At 38.4% G+C, this 14,721-nt stretch overlaps 1 protein-coding gene across 3 annotated transcripts in view; it reads left to right on the plus strand.

Moving 5' to 3' along the window:
* Window positions 1–7,152: 7,152 nt before the first annotated feature.
* Window positions 7,153–14,721, plus strand: part of CDIN1 (CDAN1 interacting nuclease 1) — a gene marked incomplete at its 5' end in the record, with an annotated part of 122,748 nt that continues 115,179 nt past the window's right edge. For all 3 annotated transcript variants that reach the window (XM_084262687.1, XM_084262686.1, XM_084262688.1), the window contains one exon: window positions 7,153–7,253. In XM_084262687.1, the coding sequence (XP_084118813.1) occupies window positions 7,153–7,253 (101 nt within the window). The remainder of the gene's footprint in view (window positions 7,254–14,721) is intronic.

The raw sequence follows: 14,721 nt of genomic DNA on the forward strand, positions 1-14,721 counted from the left end.
ATATCTAAAATATTACAGTGTTCACCCATTACTATTTTGGATTCTTGTTTTCTTATAATTTGCACACTGAATCCCTTACTATGAGAGAGACCAGTGAATCAATTGCACTACACATACTTTGCTCTCCCTTAATGACACTACTTCTCTGAGCCAGCATAACAAACTGAAGAGTGTGAAAAGGTAAAATACAAACTTGCAGTGTGATTTTTTTTTTCAGTAGTTAATTCAAGGAATTGTACACAGGACTCCTGCTTAGAAAATATCAGAATTTATATTCTACTCATCAAAATGAAATGCTTCAGCTGAAGTAGCATTTGCACTGGACTTTAAGAAAGATGTTGCAAAGTATTAAGAGAAAAAAAAAATTACAGCCTTTCAGAAAAATGACTTACAAGAAAGGACTGAAAGAACAGGGTTTGCATACACTACCAAACAAAACCAGAAGTGGCTCAGCATTACAATAATCCTGAAACAAGTAAAAAAGCCAGTGATTTATCATTCTCCCCTTTCTTCAAAGGATACAGAGGACAGTAAATGGTTTCATTTGTAATCTGTAGGCTTAGAATTAAACATTAGACACAAGGCTTCCAAGTTCAAGTGAAGTAAACATTGGAACACGTTATATGAAAACCTCATTACGGAAGTCTACAATAATGAATTGGAAATATTTGAGCCTGAGACAGTGCAGTTATATTTGATACTATCAGATACTTGATCTGTTTTACTACATGACCTCTTGAGATGAGCTGCATTTTACATTTCTATGATTCTGTGGTAATAGTCATCCCAACCTTTAATAGTTAAAATACTTGATATGTAATGAGAGGTAAGAATCCTTGGGCGATAAAGCATTAAGTATTTCATAAGAAAAATAGTGAAATAAACTTCAGCTACAACTTCAGTATAAGGTGACAATAGAAATTCTACTACTGGGCGGGGGTTGGTGTGGTGCACAGAGAAACCACCCTTAATCTACCTCTATGTCCCTCCCCAAAGTTTATCTGATCTAAAATAATCAAAAATTCCCTAAAAATTATTATATGCTTAGACTACACAAAATAAGGTCCTAATTTTCAGGTTGGATAAACATACACAGCTCTCATTGAAGTCAAACAGCATTGGTGAATCACCACAAGCTGTATAAGAAAACCTTTGCTGTTCTATTTCCCTTGTGTGGGAGTAAAAGGAGGTGGACAGAAAAACAAAAAAAGACCAAAAACTACGACAACAGCATACAATTCTACAAATTTAAGCTTCTGTTGCCAGTTGCTAGGCACTGGATAAATCAGCAGGTCAGGGACTTAACACTGATCTCTTACCTCTTTCACAATCCATGCCTAAGCAGAATTTGTTCTTCTTTCACAGATTTTTATGAGAAAAAAACATAGCACAATACTGGAGTTAGTTTTAGCCTTGTAATGTATTTACCTTTCCTTCTGAAATACTTCTGTCTATGAGAAAAGAGAAACAGAAAAGCTACTCTGAGGTATTTATTATGTTTCCAACAAGTTAATAAAAACAATTTAGGCAATTCAGCAGAGCCTTGCTGTCTTACAATAATGCTTGGCAAATACATTACAAAGTACCAAATTTTTCTAATTAGCAAAAATAAAAAGTATGTACTATTACTATTGCAATAAGTACTTTTCATTTCACTAGAAGTCTTGGATTTTAAGTGCATGGATTTTGGTTTAATATATGTACACATCACAACATCAATGTTACAATGCCAAACACTAAGAAACTCAGAAATTATACCATCCATCTTGGTGTACAACCTTGATTCAGTACTTCTGTTTATCTGTAATACAAAACAGTTCTTAATTGGTAATTTTCCCCCCTCCTTTTCCTTAGTAGCATAGAAAACAGCACACTTCTTTGGTACTTTTAAACTTTTACCTCACTTACTGCACTCTGATGTCACACGTATTAAGAATAGTATTATTAATTTCAATATACATACTCCAGTGAAGCTCATTACCACAGCAGTTTACTGCATAAGCACTATGTGAAGATATACGTTAGCTAATGTCTTTCCAAAATATTTTCTCCTGTCATTTGTATTTTTTGTATATTTTTGTGTATGTATGTTTGTTGCTTGTTTTGAGTGTTTTTCATACACATATATGTGTATCAGAGAAACTAAATTTGAAAGATTTTGGCCAAAACTGTTCACGGATCCGGGCTCTCCAGTGTAATACACCTAAGACCTGATTTCACAGAGTACTGAGCTGTGTTGTCTGGATGTTCAAGGTGGAACATTAAACCCAGTTTCATTGGTAGTGCTTAGCATTTAGTGCGATGATGTTCTCAAATGTAAATTCTTAGCAGAACATATGCAGGATAATCATATTGCTTAATGGTTGGCACCTAATTTAGATGTCTAATTTGTGAGGTTAATCCCCCAAGGCTCTCCTACTGTCAACAGAAAGAGTAGCCCTGCTGCCTCTGGCCATGCATCCCTATTTCCTCCCATGTGCTGGCACTTAACATTTAAAAGGCTGTTCGTGAGAGGGACTCACAAGTTGATTAGCTGAAAAAATCATATTTTTAGGTTTTGGGGGTTTTTTTGCATGTTCAGTTTTCAGCTGCATCAGTTGATCTGACCATATATGCATACAATCATCAGCAGCAGCAACAGAAGTGCACAGGTATTACTCTGAAACAGGCCAGAGCAGATTGGGTTGATCTCTTTAGCCAACAGCTTATGGCACCTTTGTAATTCAATTAGTTGGCTGGCACAGAATGTGGCTGTTGTGTTGAAAAAAACTGCATGGAAAGAAGATTCCATCAGATGACTTCTAATCTTACATTAAAAGTCCACAACAGAGTCAACCTGGATTTCCTGGCCAGCAGTCATATTATCTTTACACTTAGATTTTCTTTCCATAGTTCCTGCTTCATTCACCCAATGCATATTCCAAATTCTACAATAAATGAGGCAGAGGTCCTACAGAAAACAATCTAATCCATCACACAACTACAGGGTTTTCTCTGTGCAGAGAATGAAGCTGAAATCCCTTAGGAAAAAAGCAGTATGTAGTAGTTAATGATATTTTAACACATATAGGAAAAGAGGGGAAATTAGCTTTAAAGAATTTAATTTGAAACCAGAAAGGTATTTTCACGTTTTTCTGTATCTAACTACTGAGGGCTTAAAATCGCAAATCCAAACTTCAGAAATTTCATCATGTGGAACTATAGTGGCCGTGTAAGAACACTTAGGGAACATTCCCATCTCAGTTATAGAAATTGATTTTTAAATAACTCATCATTTAAAAAAAAAAAATCTTTTACAGCTTGTTACAGAAAATACATAAACATGCAGCTTAGTACCATATAAGCAGCTCAAGTCCATTAAAATTGATAGACTTTCAATTGACCATAGATCAGGCTCCATGCATATAAAACACTGTAGATATTCAGACTTTTTTTTTCTTTAAAATCACTTCAACAAGTAAATGTTTTAAAAGAAGACATATTTGGTATACTAATAGTACAGAAAAGTAGATTGATTTGCCTCACTGCCTTCTATGATCATGAGGAACAAAACTGAAAACACAGAGGTAAAACAATGCCTGCCTGCCTTTTTTAAGCAGTATTTTGCTATGTATAATCATTCCATTCTGTTGTGCTCTTCACACTGCTGTGGTATCAAGCGATCCTATGAATACTTTTAGCAGAGAAAACCAGAAACTTACGGTGACTTACCTTGCGAATTGGCAAAACAGTTAATGTTTAACAGTGATGTATAGACCAACTGTTCCTTTTTTTATTTGTTTGCTTAATACATACTGAAGATATCATGGTTTGTTTCACAATACAATCACTTTCAGAAAGTACATTAAAACCTATGGATATAAAGTAGATCATAAATTGAGGGCTCTCCTTGTTTATGAGGTAACAACTGTATCCTGTGGAGGTGTTTATTAGACCTGTTACAGATACAGTCGCTACCAAGTTAAGTGGAAGCATGCTCAGCTTTTTTTCTTTGAATATAAAAATGGCAAGTAAGAAGAGCTGAATTTCACACGCACCAAGCTGAACAAAGTAGGGATATTACAAACGTTAGAAAATTGTAACAAGCACTCAAATCAGTTGCAAATGAGATTCTCATCTTACTGTAGCTCCCAATAGTAGCATCTACAATCAATAGATTGGAAAATATATGACTGCTTGCAGTCTTTGCATTAATTTTGTTACAGAAAGCAACATGGACCAGAGATTGTGTCTATGAAGAAATGGGGTAAAGTAAAAAGATAGCTGTAAGGTCATAAAATAAAATAAAAATTTAAGCTGTGTGCATTAACTGATTCCTTATAATATCATACTATAATTACATATTCTCAAAACACAGCTCTGTGGAGAATAATGAATGGTATCTTACCTCTGAACTCAGCTATAAATCACATATGCAACCATCTTCTTAAGGTAATGGGGGGCACCTACTAATGTCAAGAGTTAAACTACAAACACACACAAAATAAAAAACAGTACAAAGGTCCGTTACCTACTGTCCTACATCAACTGTAGCCAAGACTACCTGCAAGGAATGAGGGTCATTACTGGAAGTCCTCTGCCAGGTGTTCTGCTCTGTCTCCCTATCTTCCCCTTATAGCTTTCACGTCCCACTCCTCTTCCCTTCCCCCTCATTTATCACTCCCAGTCATTTGTTTTTTCCAGTTTCTTTCTCTTCCATCCTCTGTCCTTCTTGGAAGGAAACTTAGTTTCTACAATAGATAGACTGGAACCCAACCCCAAGGCAAAAATCAGGACCAGCTGCTACAGGCAGATATCAGGGAAACAACACAAGAACAACAAAGTTAACTTCCTGAGAATGTTCCACCAGTATCCAACCATTCCCAGCTCTAAGACTCCTTGAGCCCTTTCCTCCTTTTTTCTCACTGGATTTCTGAGCTTTTCTTTGGAACAGTCCTTTATTAACAAGTTTAGGAAAAGAGTGGCTTATATTTTACATACAGAACTTCTCACCCATGTTTTTCATTTCACCATGCAAAACGCTTTTTTGAAATGAAAAGCTGTTTACATCTTTGAGGGCTGTTACCTCCTTATGATAGCATATTAGCTCCCCATGGTTTTACTGACCCTTTATGCCAGAAGGTTATTTACTTAAAAAAAAAAATTGAAATGTACAAAACCTGTTTCCAGGAGGAGAGTCCACAAACCATATCCAATATATGCATCATATGTACATCAGATGTTTGTAGTTTGAACCTTCGACTGATAACTTCATACTGCAGTTCCTCTAACCTATTTCACTTCTGTGCATTGCAGACTGAAGCATCATTTGATTTATTAAAAAAAATTAAATCAGTAACATATACTAGTGAATAAGTGAAATGAACAGAGATAGAAGTTATAGATAGTAACATTACTGTTTTTAAAAACACTTTGGCTGGAAGGTATCCCACAACAAAGAGCAAGATGTTGTTTGTGCTTTTTTAACAAAAAAGAAGTGCTACTGATTGTTTCTAAAAGAGTGGTGAAGGACCTCTTTTTAAAAAATCTATTTCAAAAGAAAAAATCATAATTTTCATGTTTGGAAAGATAGGGGAAAATGCCTTTTTCTACTGCACAAGATTATTGTATCCTCGTAGGCCTTTAAAGTGGGTATCAGACTGAAAGGAACACCCCATTCCCTCCAAACATTTATTTCCTACTTTTAAGGATACTACATGATATAGCTAAAGGACATGAAGCATCTTTCTATTAAATAATGTAATTTTTAAAAGAAATTTTCTCAATTTCACAATTTTTGGTCTTTAAGTAGGGAATGTGGGATGGTTTAGGCCACAGAACTGAAAATAGCTGTTCCCTGGAAGGTTCCTGGTTCCAAACAAAAGCCACTAAAATCCATGGATGACCAAGTGATAGAGGGCACTGTCAATTAGAAAACTGTCAATTAGACAAATATTCATAAATGACCAAAGCTACTGACATACTCGTGCTATTCATTCTTCCTTAAAGATCCAGATTTTGTACCTGCAAGAAACATCATAAAGATTATGGCTAAAATGAGATCAAGTGCCTGAAACCTCAAAGTTAGGACTCCAGTAGCCTGTGCATAGTTCATGAATATGATGAAATTGAAGGGCCTATTTACATTTCTCAGTCAAATACACAGCTAATTCTCTTCGTAACCTCTAGTTATTAAATGTTGTTTGCAATAGGGGAAACCTATCTTCCAAGTTATTCAATAAATTATAAAAACCCTCAGCACAGAAACTAAGGCTTACAACAGAGTTACTGATATCCAAAAGATATTTAACAATTTAATTTGCTTAAGTTCAAGACCTAACAAACGTGTAAGCATATCCAAGCACAAAGTTGGTTGGGAGCCACTTCTGCACACATCTGCAAGGCCGCAGGCCAGTAGCACTTCGGCCACGTCAGGATCTACAGCTCAAACCCATTACTTCAGCCTTTCTTACTTTTTTCTTCAAACCAGAAGAAACAGCCGCTTCAAGGCTACTTTTGAAAAGGGCCCTGACAATTATACTTTAACAGCAGGGCTTACACAGCCCACCTTCACGCTGGCAGAGGGGCGACAAACTGGAGGCCGAGCTACCGGACGGAGCTCTACTCTGCCCAAGGGACACCGGCAGCAGCGCCGAGCTGAGAGCACCCCAGGGCTGCGCCACGCCTAAGTCGCCGGCCCCCACCAGCTCCCTGGGCCTTCACAGACGTTAAAACAAGTAGGACGCAAAAGCGTAGAAAAGGAAACCACCTCTGCTGGATACCCACGGGTTACAAGCTGACGATACCCTCAGTGAAGCACGGCTTCCACGCCGGGCTCAAACGGCGCGCCCTGCCCTCCCTTCCCGCCTGGGCGGCTGCGCAGTGCCGAACGGCGCGGGATGGCGGTCCTCCCCGCCCCCCTTCCCCCCGCACCGCCCTGGCAGGGCTGCGGGGCGGAGCTGCGGCAAGCGGCAGCTGCGGCTGCCCCGACTGACTTGGCAGCGGCCTTGTAGCAAAGGGCGCCCCGAGGCTGCAGCGACCTAACCTTCTGCCTCGTGCCGCCACCGCGGTGCCGGTAGTCGGAGCGTAGCGGCCCGGCCCGGCCCGGCCCGCTCCCTTCGCTCCTCCTGCCGCCGCGCAGGCCCGGCGCCGCGCGGTTAAGCCGTACGAGGCATGAAGCTGACCCGAGCCCAGTACGATGAAATAGCCCAGTTCCTGGGGCATGTGCAGCCCACCCGGCAGAGCCTGAGGAAGCTGAAGGAGAAGTTCCCTAGGTAAGTGCTTCCTGCCCTCCGGGACCGCTGCCCGGCGCGGGGCGGACGGCGGCCTGCGAGCTCGCCGCGGGCGGGCGAGGAGCCGCAGGGGGTAGCTCTGTCAGCTCTAGCCGGTGCTCCCCAGTTCCAGGCCCCACACGGTACAAAATCACTTTCGACACGCACACGGTCATCGATGGCAAGGTACTTGCTGAAGGTACTGATGGGAGCAGGGTGCTTGTCCCTCCGACCTGCGAAGTTGGCACAAAATAAAAAACGAGCTCTTTTTCCCCCCTGCCCCGGCCACATGTCTGTATAAAAGCTTTTGAGTCACTCACGAGGCTTTTAAACACCAAGTAGATATTAACAGGAGATGGATGGAAACGGGCCAGCAGTACCACTACCCACGTGGCTTTAGGCAAAAGGGGCTTTTCCAGATCCATAACTTGTTGCTGCTCTCCAGCTGAAGATTGGAAAAGGGATCATATCATTATATGTGAGTGTTCATCAACTTCCTGACCTGAGCTGTGCTCAGAATTCTCAGGCATTTGAAAATGACCATCGCTAGCATGGAAAGACATGCATGTGCAATATGAGCTGTTCTTCGTTGCCAAATTTGCTTACTGCCACCATCAACAGGGTTGTAGAAGATATGTAGCAAGGTTTTTGTCTTTTTTCAGGCTTGGGGGAAAGATTGCTAGTGCTGAATTGGGACAGGAAACCAAATCGAATTCTGTGGGGAAAGGACCAGTTCCATCTCTAAAATGCACCAGTAAATGCATTTTTTAAAGTGCTGGATTTATGTCCAGAGAGGGAGAAATAAGTAAAACACAAAATCTGGCCTGTGCTTTCTGAGGAATCCTTGCTAGTCTTAGCACAAGTGTGGCTGGGGAAACCAGAGCTGTGTATAGCTTGCAGAAAGTGGAGGAAGAGCCAACACTAACTTAGGCTTTTAAAGCATTGAGTGCAATCTTTTCCTTTTAAGGAAAATGTATGCTATAGTTAAAAATCAAGCTGAGGGAATAGCCCTGTTAAAGGGAAGAAGTGCTAAAGCAATGTGGTTGGTTCAGTGAGCACACTGAGTTGCATTGTTGGGAACTCAGTTCACCTTGCACAGTACTTCTGCGACTTGGGAAACCACTTACTGTAACAGCATATGTCTAAGGAGCTTAGACTTGGCTTTATCACTCTGTTGCTAATGAAATTAGAAGAGTGTTTATGTATATATGCATTCATGCACACACATGCATGCACATGGTCTTTTTTTTCTAGTGTCCTTATAAAGCTATCTTGAAAGAAGGTCAGAATTTAGATTGCCCTGCCAGGGCAGTCATTCTGTGTAGGAACCTGCTTGCAAGACACGTCCATAGGCATGTGAGTGTCTGTAATAGGGAGAATAAGTTTAACAGAAAACTACCAGGCCTTTCTACTGATACATTTTACTTCCCGGTCCACTCCTTAAGTGCTGTGAAAGATCTATTGACTCCTCAGTTTCAGAACTTGATGACTCCTAAAAAGCTATGTGCTAATAACAGTGTAGAGCTATCAGGGATTTTATTTTTCCTTGAGCAGCTGGTTCAGGTGTGGCCAACACTGAGAAGCAGAGATTAGCTGTAGTAGTTGCTTCCAACTGTCTTAACGTACTCTCACCTTGTTATCCGTGTTGCGTGAATAGTGTGTCCTCTTCTGAATGCTGCTGGTAGGCCCCTCATGAATTTCATTTCTCCATTCTGGGAGAAGGCTAACATCTTTACATCTTTTATTTGAATGATATTTAATCAATTGTTGCTTTTTTTTTTTTTCCACATGTCCATCTTGAACATATTTTGAGGGGGTCTGCATGTGTCCTTTCTGTGAATGACTAAGCAAGTGATGTTGCTTTGTGGTCTTTTTGCTTATTTCTCATATCAATGCAGATGCAGAAGACCCTGAGAGAAAAAATTAGAAGTAGCAAAATATGTTGGACTAATGATTTTAAGATGCAGTTTTAAAAAAATTAGTAATATATGCCAAGGCTAATTCTTGCCCTACCAGCACTGGATATGTATAGAAATAGTTACATGTTATAAAGTCTCTAACTATTGCCATGTAAGAGAAGCCATCTGCAGAGATTTGTAAACTTGTGTGCCATCTTGAGTGCTAAAGGGGAGGCTTTTTCTGTGATAAGTCTTACAACTGTGGAGTAAGTGTCTTATAATCTAGAGCCTGTGTCATTCTCTTGTAGAACGAGAAGGGTCTGACTGGATAATTATGGCTGCTTTTTTTTTAAATGAAAAAAAAGTCAAAAAACCCAAACTCCCCATCCACTCCAACTTTGTAAATCAGTCTTTTTAAGAAAATATTCCAGAATCTGTCATGGCACTTGCACTGTGGTGAAGGTGTCCATAACCAGTTTGTCATTGTATGGTAACAGTTGCTGATTCAAACTGGAAACTACTATCATCCCTAAGAGCTGCTTTCGCTGTGCACATTCAGTCTTTCCCTGGGAAGGATCAGTATTACACTGGTAATGCAATACATAAATTGACAGTTTTCAAGTATCTCTGGTTCCTACCACCTCATAGATCTTGAGAGATGTTGGATTTATGCCCTGATCTGCTCAGGTTTACTCTAATACTGTTTTACTTACTGGTTCCTCCCTTATTTGTTGTGCTTCGTGAAGACTTACAGTTTATGCTCCTTATTTGTATAAAGTGCCTTTCACTTTTTTTGTGAAAAAAGTGAAAGGCACTTTACAGGCCTGCTCATTTTGTGGTTTCTCCTTAAGAGTAATGTGTAATGTCTGTAAAACTATTGCCACAGTTTACTGTGTATGGGTATGCTGTGTGGTGACTGCCACTATCACCTGTGAATCTACATAATTTTTAAGAGAGTAGTTTGTGCTTTACTATTATTGAACTACTTAAGCAGTTGAGATGATTGCTTCAAAAGGGTGTTGCCATTTGATTTATTTATGGTCAAATAGTCAAAATTAGACTGCTTCAAATAGTGTTTAGAAGCAACTTTATATAAGCATTGAGAATTTATTATTTTTTTTAACAATCCTATAACATCATAGCCAACATGGATTTAGTCTGCTTAAAATCCTGTTATTTTGCAAAAATACAAACTTAGGAATCAAATTGCAGTTATTTGTTGAATGCTTAGCACTAGTCTTCCAATGTGTTTATAGTTAACAGCAGGATTTTTGGATGACCTGAGGATTATCAAAATGTAATTCTGAGCACTAAGCATGATAAATCGCTGCCAGTATTGGATCAGTGAGATGCAGTTTCTTTGAGCTTCTTAACGCATACACCACTGGACTGATAATTCTGTATGTTCTGTGTTGTTCGCTCCTAAAATGTACCAGTTTTTCTGCTTTGTTTCTCACCTGAATTTATCTACTTGCTAATAATTTGTGGTTTTCTTTGTAACATCTTCTACTTAAGTCTTTAGCCATGGGCTAACATTCTTCTGTGATACTATTATTCTCAGTGAGACCTAATGTCTAAATTGGATTACCAATTGTAGGGCTCATTGTAGGAAATGTAGGGTATTACAGGAAGTGCTCTGAGAGAGTTACAATCTCTTAAATAGTAGTTTGAGCTGCAGGGAGATTGTACAAGTAGAATCTTTTGCATAAGAATCAGCTTCATGGTGTCAAGATATAGGTTAGACCTTTAAACTTTTAACTGTATTCAGAGACTTTTTTAACTTCTCTGGAAAAGTCCATCCTCTAAGGGCTTGATTCATACCTAGGCTGATACTCTAGTATTTCAGTTTAGTTGTTTCAGGGGGAGAGGGGTCAGGGTAAATCTGGGTTGTTTCATATATGGCAAAATGCATAGTTTCTCTTCAGAACTTTTCCTAGAGCTCCTTACCAATAGGTTTGACAAATGACTGTACCCTTCTCAAAGATATGCCTTGTACATATTTTGCTGCTCTTTTTCATATCTGAATCTGATTTAATATTGGTCTTATTGATTGACTCTTCTCATCTCTGACAAGCCTTGTAAGGGTGTAGCATCTGATTATACAATTCAGTTATGGTACTGTCTTGGGGTTTTTTGCAAAGTTTTGCCTGGTTTGGTCTTTCACTTTCCTCTGAGTCTTTCACTTTCTTACACAACACTGTGCTTGAATTGAGAATTCCAGAGACTTTCATACAGTGCAAATTGGCTCAGCAGCCTTGCATCTTTTAGATGCAAAACCCATGCTTTTTGAGTTCTTGTATCAAACTGTTGTGAAACATAATTCATTCCATCTAGGACTGCTGTATTCTTGGACAGCACAATTAGTCCAGGTTGTATTGTTCCTGTTCCGAACTTACTGTTAAAATGTAGTGCCTCTAGCCCAACTTGACTTTTATTCTTTTTTTGAGCCTGTATGAGTGCAAAGTGTGTTTATAGGCAGTTTCAAAGTGCTGGGATTTTAAAGTATTAGAACTTATACCAGCTGTGCTGTGCAGGTCTTCCCTTTTCTTCTGTGTATCTGTTCAAAGAAGTACTGTCCTGTTTGTGTTTCTTCTGTGAAAGCTTCCTTTGCAGTGATCAGGGAGATCCTTTCTTACAGCAGAAAGGTAAGGGAAGCTGGCATAAATGTGAGAATAACTCCCCCCTTCCTTTTTTTCAGGTAAACAAGAAAAATGTCATCGCGGGTTCATACTGACATACTTGATATTTGAATGTGGATATTTGGTTTTAACATATGTAACTTCGTGTTTGGTTGTTGTAAGGAACGCAGTCATTGTTCCCAGAGCTTATCAGGTGATACACGTTCCTCTACATTCATGACCTATCTTCTTCATTACCTAATATCTCTCCACTTTTTTTGGTGGTTATGTTGCTCTTTCTCCAAATTAATGATAGCTTTAGTAAAAGACATTGGGCCTGGAAAGCATCCCAACAAGATGTTTCTCTTTCTTTCTTTTTATGTGCGTGGTAATATCTCACGGTGCAAACTGGAAAATATATTCTATTTATTATTTGCGCTTTTAAACTACTTTCTCAGTGATAGTTCATATTGAAACAAAGACCCCAAAGAATTTTAAATGTATCAAAGTATTTTCTTTTACCCGCCATTTAAGACTATATTAACATTTTTTCTTCCTCTGTTGCAGTGTCATTGTCTTTGTTTTTTTGAGTTGAGTAGATAGACTTCGGATTTTCATCTTCCAGGCGGTTTTATTTACAAAGAAATATATGGCTTTTTCATTAATAATTTCATTCTGCCTTTGTGCTGTTGCTTAGACTGTCAAGCAGCACTGATAAGTCCAAGACGATTATGGTGGGAAACAGGAAGGTAGAACTGCTTCTCTCTTTCATCTTCCCCTTTTTTCTTTTTTTCTTTTTTTCTTTTTTTTTTTTTTCTTCTCATGAGAGAAAAGATAGTGGGTGTTACTAGGAGATGTGAAGACTTAGAGGGAGATGTTAAATGACCATTGGTATATTTCCACCCTGTCTGTTTTGAAGCAGCAAGTACGTTTGTACTAGTGTACTGTGTTTAAATGAAGCACATAGCTAGTGCAGCTATGAAAACAGTAGAATTTTTAAAGCTTTGTATTTCTTTTTTCTTCTTTTATGTTAGGCTTCAGAAGTAAACAAAGTTTTACACTACTGTTTGTTTTTGTGTCTTACATGTAGCAAAAGCCTACTATAGTTCAAAATTTGGTATGTTCTTGAAGCTGCACTTAACCTCATAGAATAATAAGACATGAGAAAGAAGTCTTGGTTCATTATTTGAAAAGCAAATTAGCAGCATACAAGTTTTCAGAAATTACCTACAATAAAGTACGGAGTATACAAAATAATCTTAAAATGAAGTAAAAAATTACTATACAAAGTAATTATGTGGGCTCTGAACCCTTTGGAAAGACGTTCTGTCTCTTTGAACCCTTGGTAGGATATCTACTGTAAGATATTACAGCTTGGATAGGCTAAACCAGAAGGTGGTACAGGTTTTCTCCTTTCACTGTAAATGCCAGTGAGCAAGCCTTACAGAGTCTGTAATTGCTTGTATTTGGTATGTCTTGCTAAAACACTGTTTGCTCATACTATAACCCTAGGATAGGAAGGATAATTAGGAACAACGCTTATCCTCCCTTATAAAACAAAATATGCATGACAGACATTATCTAAATTGGCATACATCTCAGAATAATTTTGGGTTTTCCTCCATTATTTATTAGATTAAATGGAAGATATTTATTTAAAAGCTATATATTGATAGCAGTGGAACCTTTTGGACTAGAATGGGAAATAAAGTGTTGCTCAGTTTTGGGGTTCTCCAATAGCAGCAGGCAGGTTTTAGATAGAAAATTCTTATGTCAGCAGTGTGAATTTTATGTCTTCAAGACATGAGAGCTTTCCAGTTTTGCTTGGAAAGAGATGGAAAGGATTTAGGGTTTTTTTCAGTTGTGTCTTATCTGTTAACTAAAATGTAGATGACATGTTGACACATGCTTTTATATGAAAGTTAATTTTGAGGGAAGTCCACTGTAGTTTTTTGTTAGAATTCTTGTAAGTGTAATCATCCTCTTCCTTGCAAGCATTCCCATGTAAGTTGTCCATCCTAGCAAAAAGCAAAGTTACTTTAAAGGCTAGTTTTGAAATTTTGCTTGATTTATGCAACCGAAATTGAGGTTGTACTGTCTGAATTCTTGAGTCTTTTCCTTCTCTCTTAACCTTTTTCCATTCCAATATGGGAAGATCAGTTCATTTCATTAAAAAAATAAAATAAAATCACATAGAACAGGACAAAACTTCTCTTGTGAAATTCATTCTGGCTGAGTAAAGAGAACGCCGTTTGGGCCTTCAGGAATTTCTACAAAGCACTTAGAATTCAATCCTTTATCCTTTGAAGATTTGATGATGAAATATAATGATTGGAGGGGGCCTCTCAAATCGGATGTGGAAGTTAGTTCCCTATGATTTGAAAATGCTTTCTGAATCTGCTGTAGCTGTGTGTTAGGTGCTTTTATTTAGTACTGGGAAAAAAGAATGGAAGAGAACAAGAAAGAAAAAAAAGAGCAGGGGAAAATGTGAAGTGGAAAGAGGAAAAGAGAAAAGAAAGAAGAAAAGGAGAAAAACATAGAAGAGGGGAAAAGAGAGAAAATGTAGAATAACAAAGTAAGAGAAAAAGAAATAAAAATGAAGAAAAGGAAAAAGGAAAATAAAACGATACAAGAGCTAAAAGGAAGTGGAGAGAAAGAAAGAAGGAAAGAAAATATTCTTATATGTCAAAGCTGGAGGAGTTGTCTTGGTCACAGTGTACCTTGCTGTGTTGCTTCATGAAGTTTAATTTGGTTGTACCTTTTGCTGCTTCACAAATTCCAGTTGTGATAATTACCAGTGGAATAGGAATATAAGTCTTATGGCACTATTTTCTTCTAAGTATTTCATTCTAAGCAAGCTTGGTGTCATCAGACAGACCAACAGATGTCTGTAGATTTAAGGGCCAGATTATGGTGGTTGTTAAAGAAGGATGAAGTGGAAGTTTTAACACTGAC

Source organism: Gallinula chloropus, assembly GCF_964237585.1.
Source record: "Gallinula chloropus genome assembly, chromosome: 4".
Lineage (NCBI taxonomy): Eukaryota > Metazoa > Chordata > Aves > Gruiformes > Rallidae > Gallinula > Gallinula chloropus.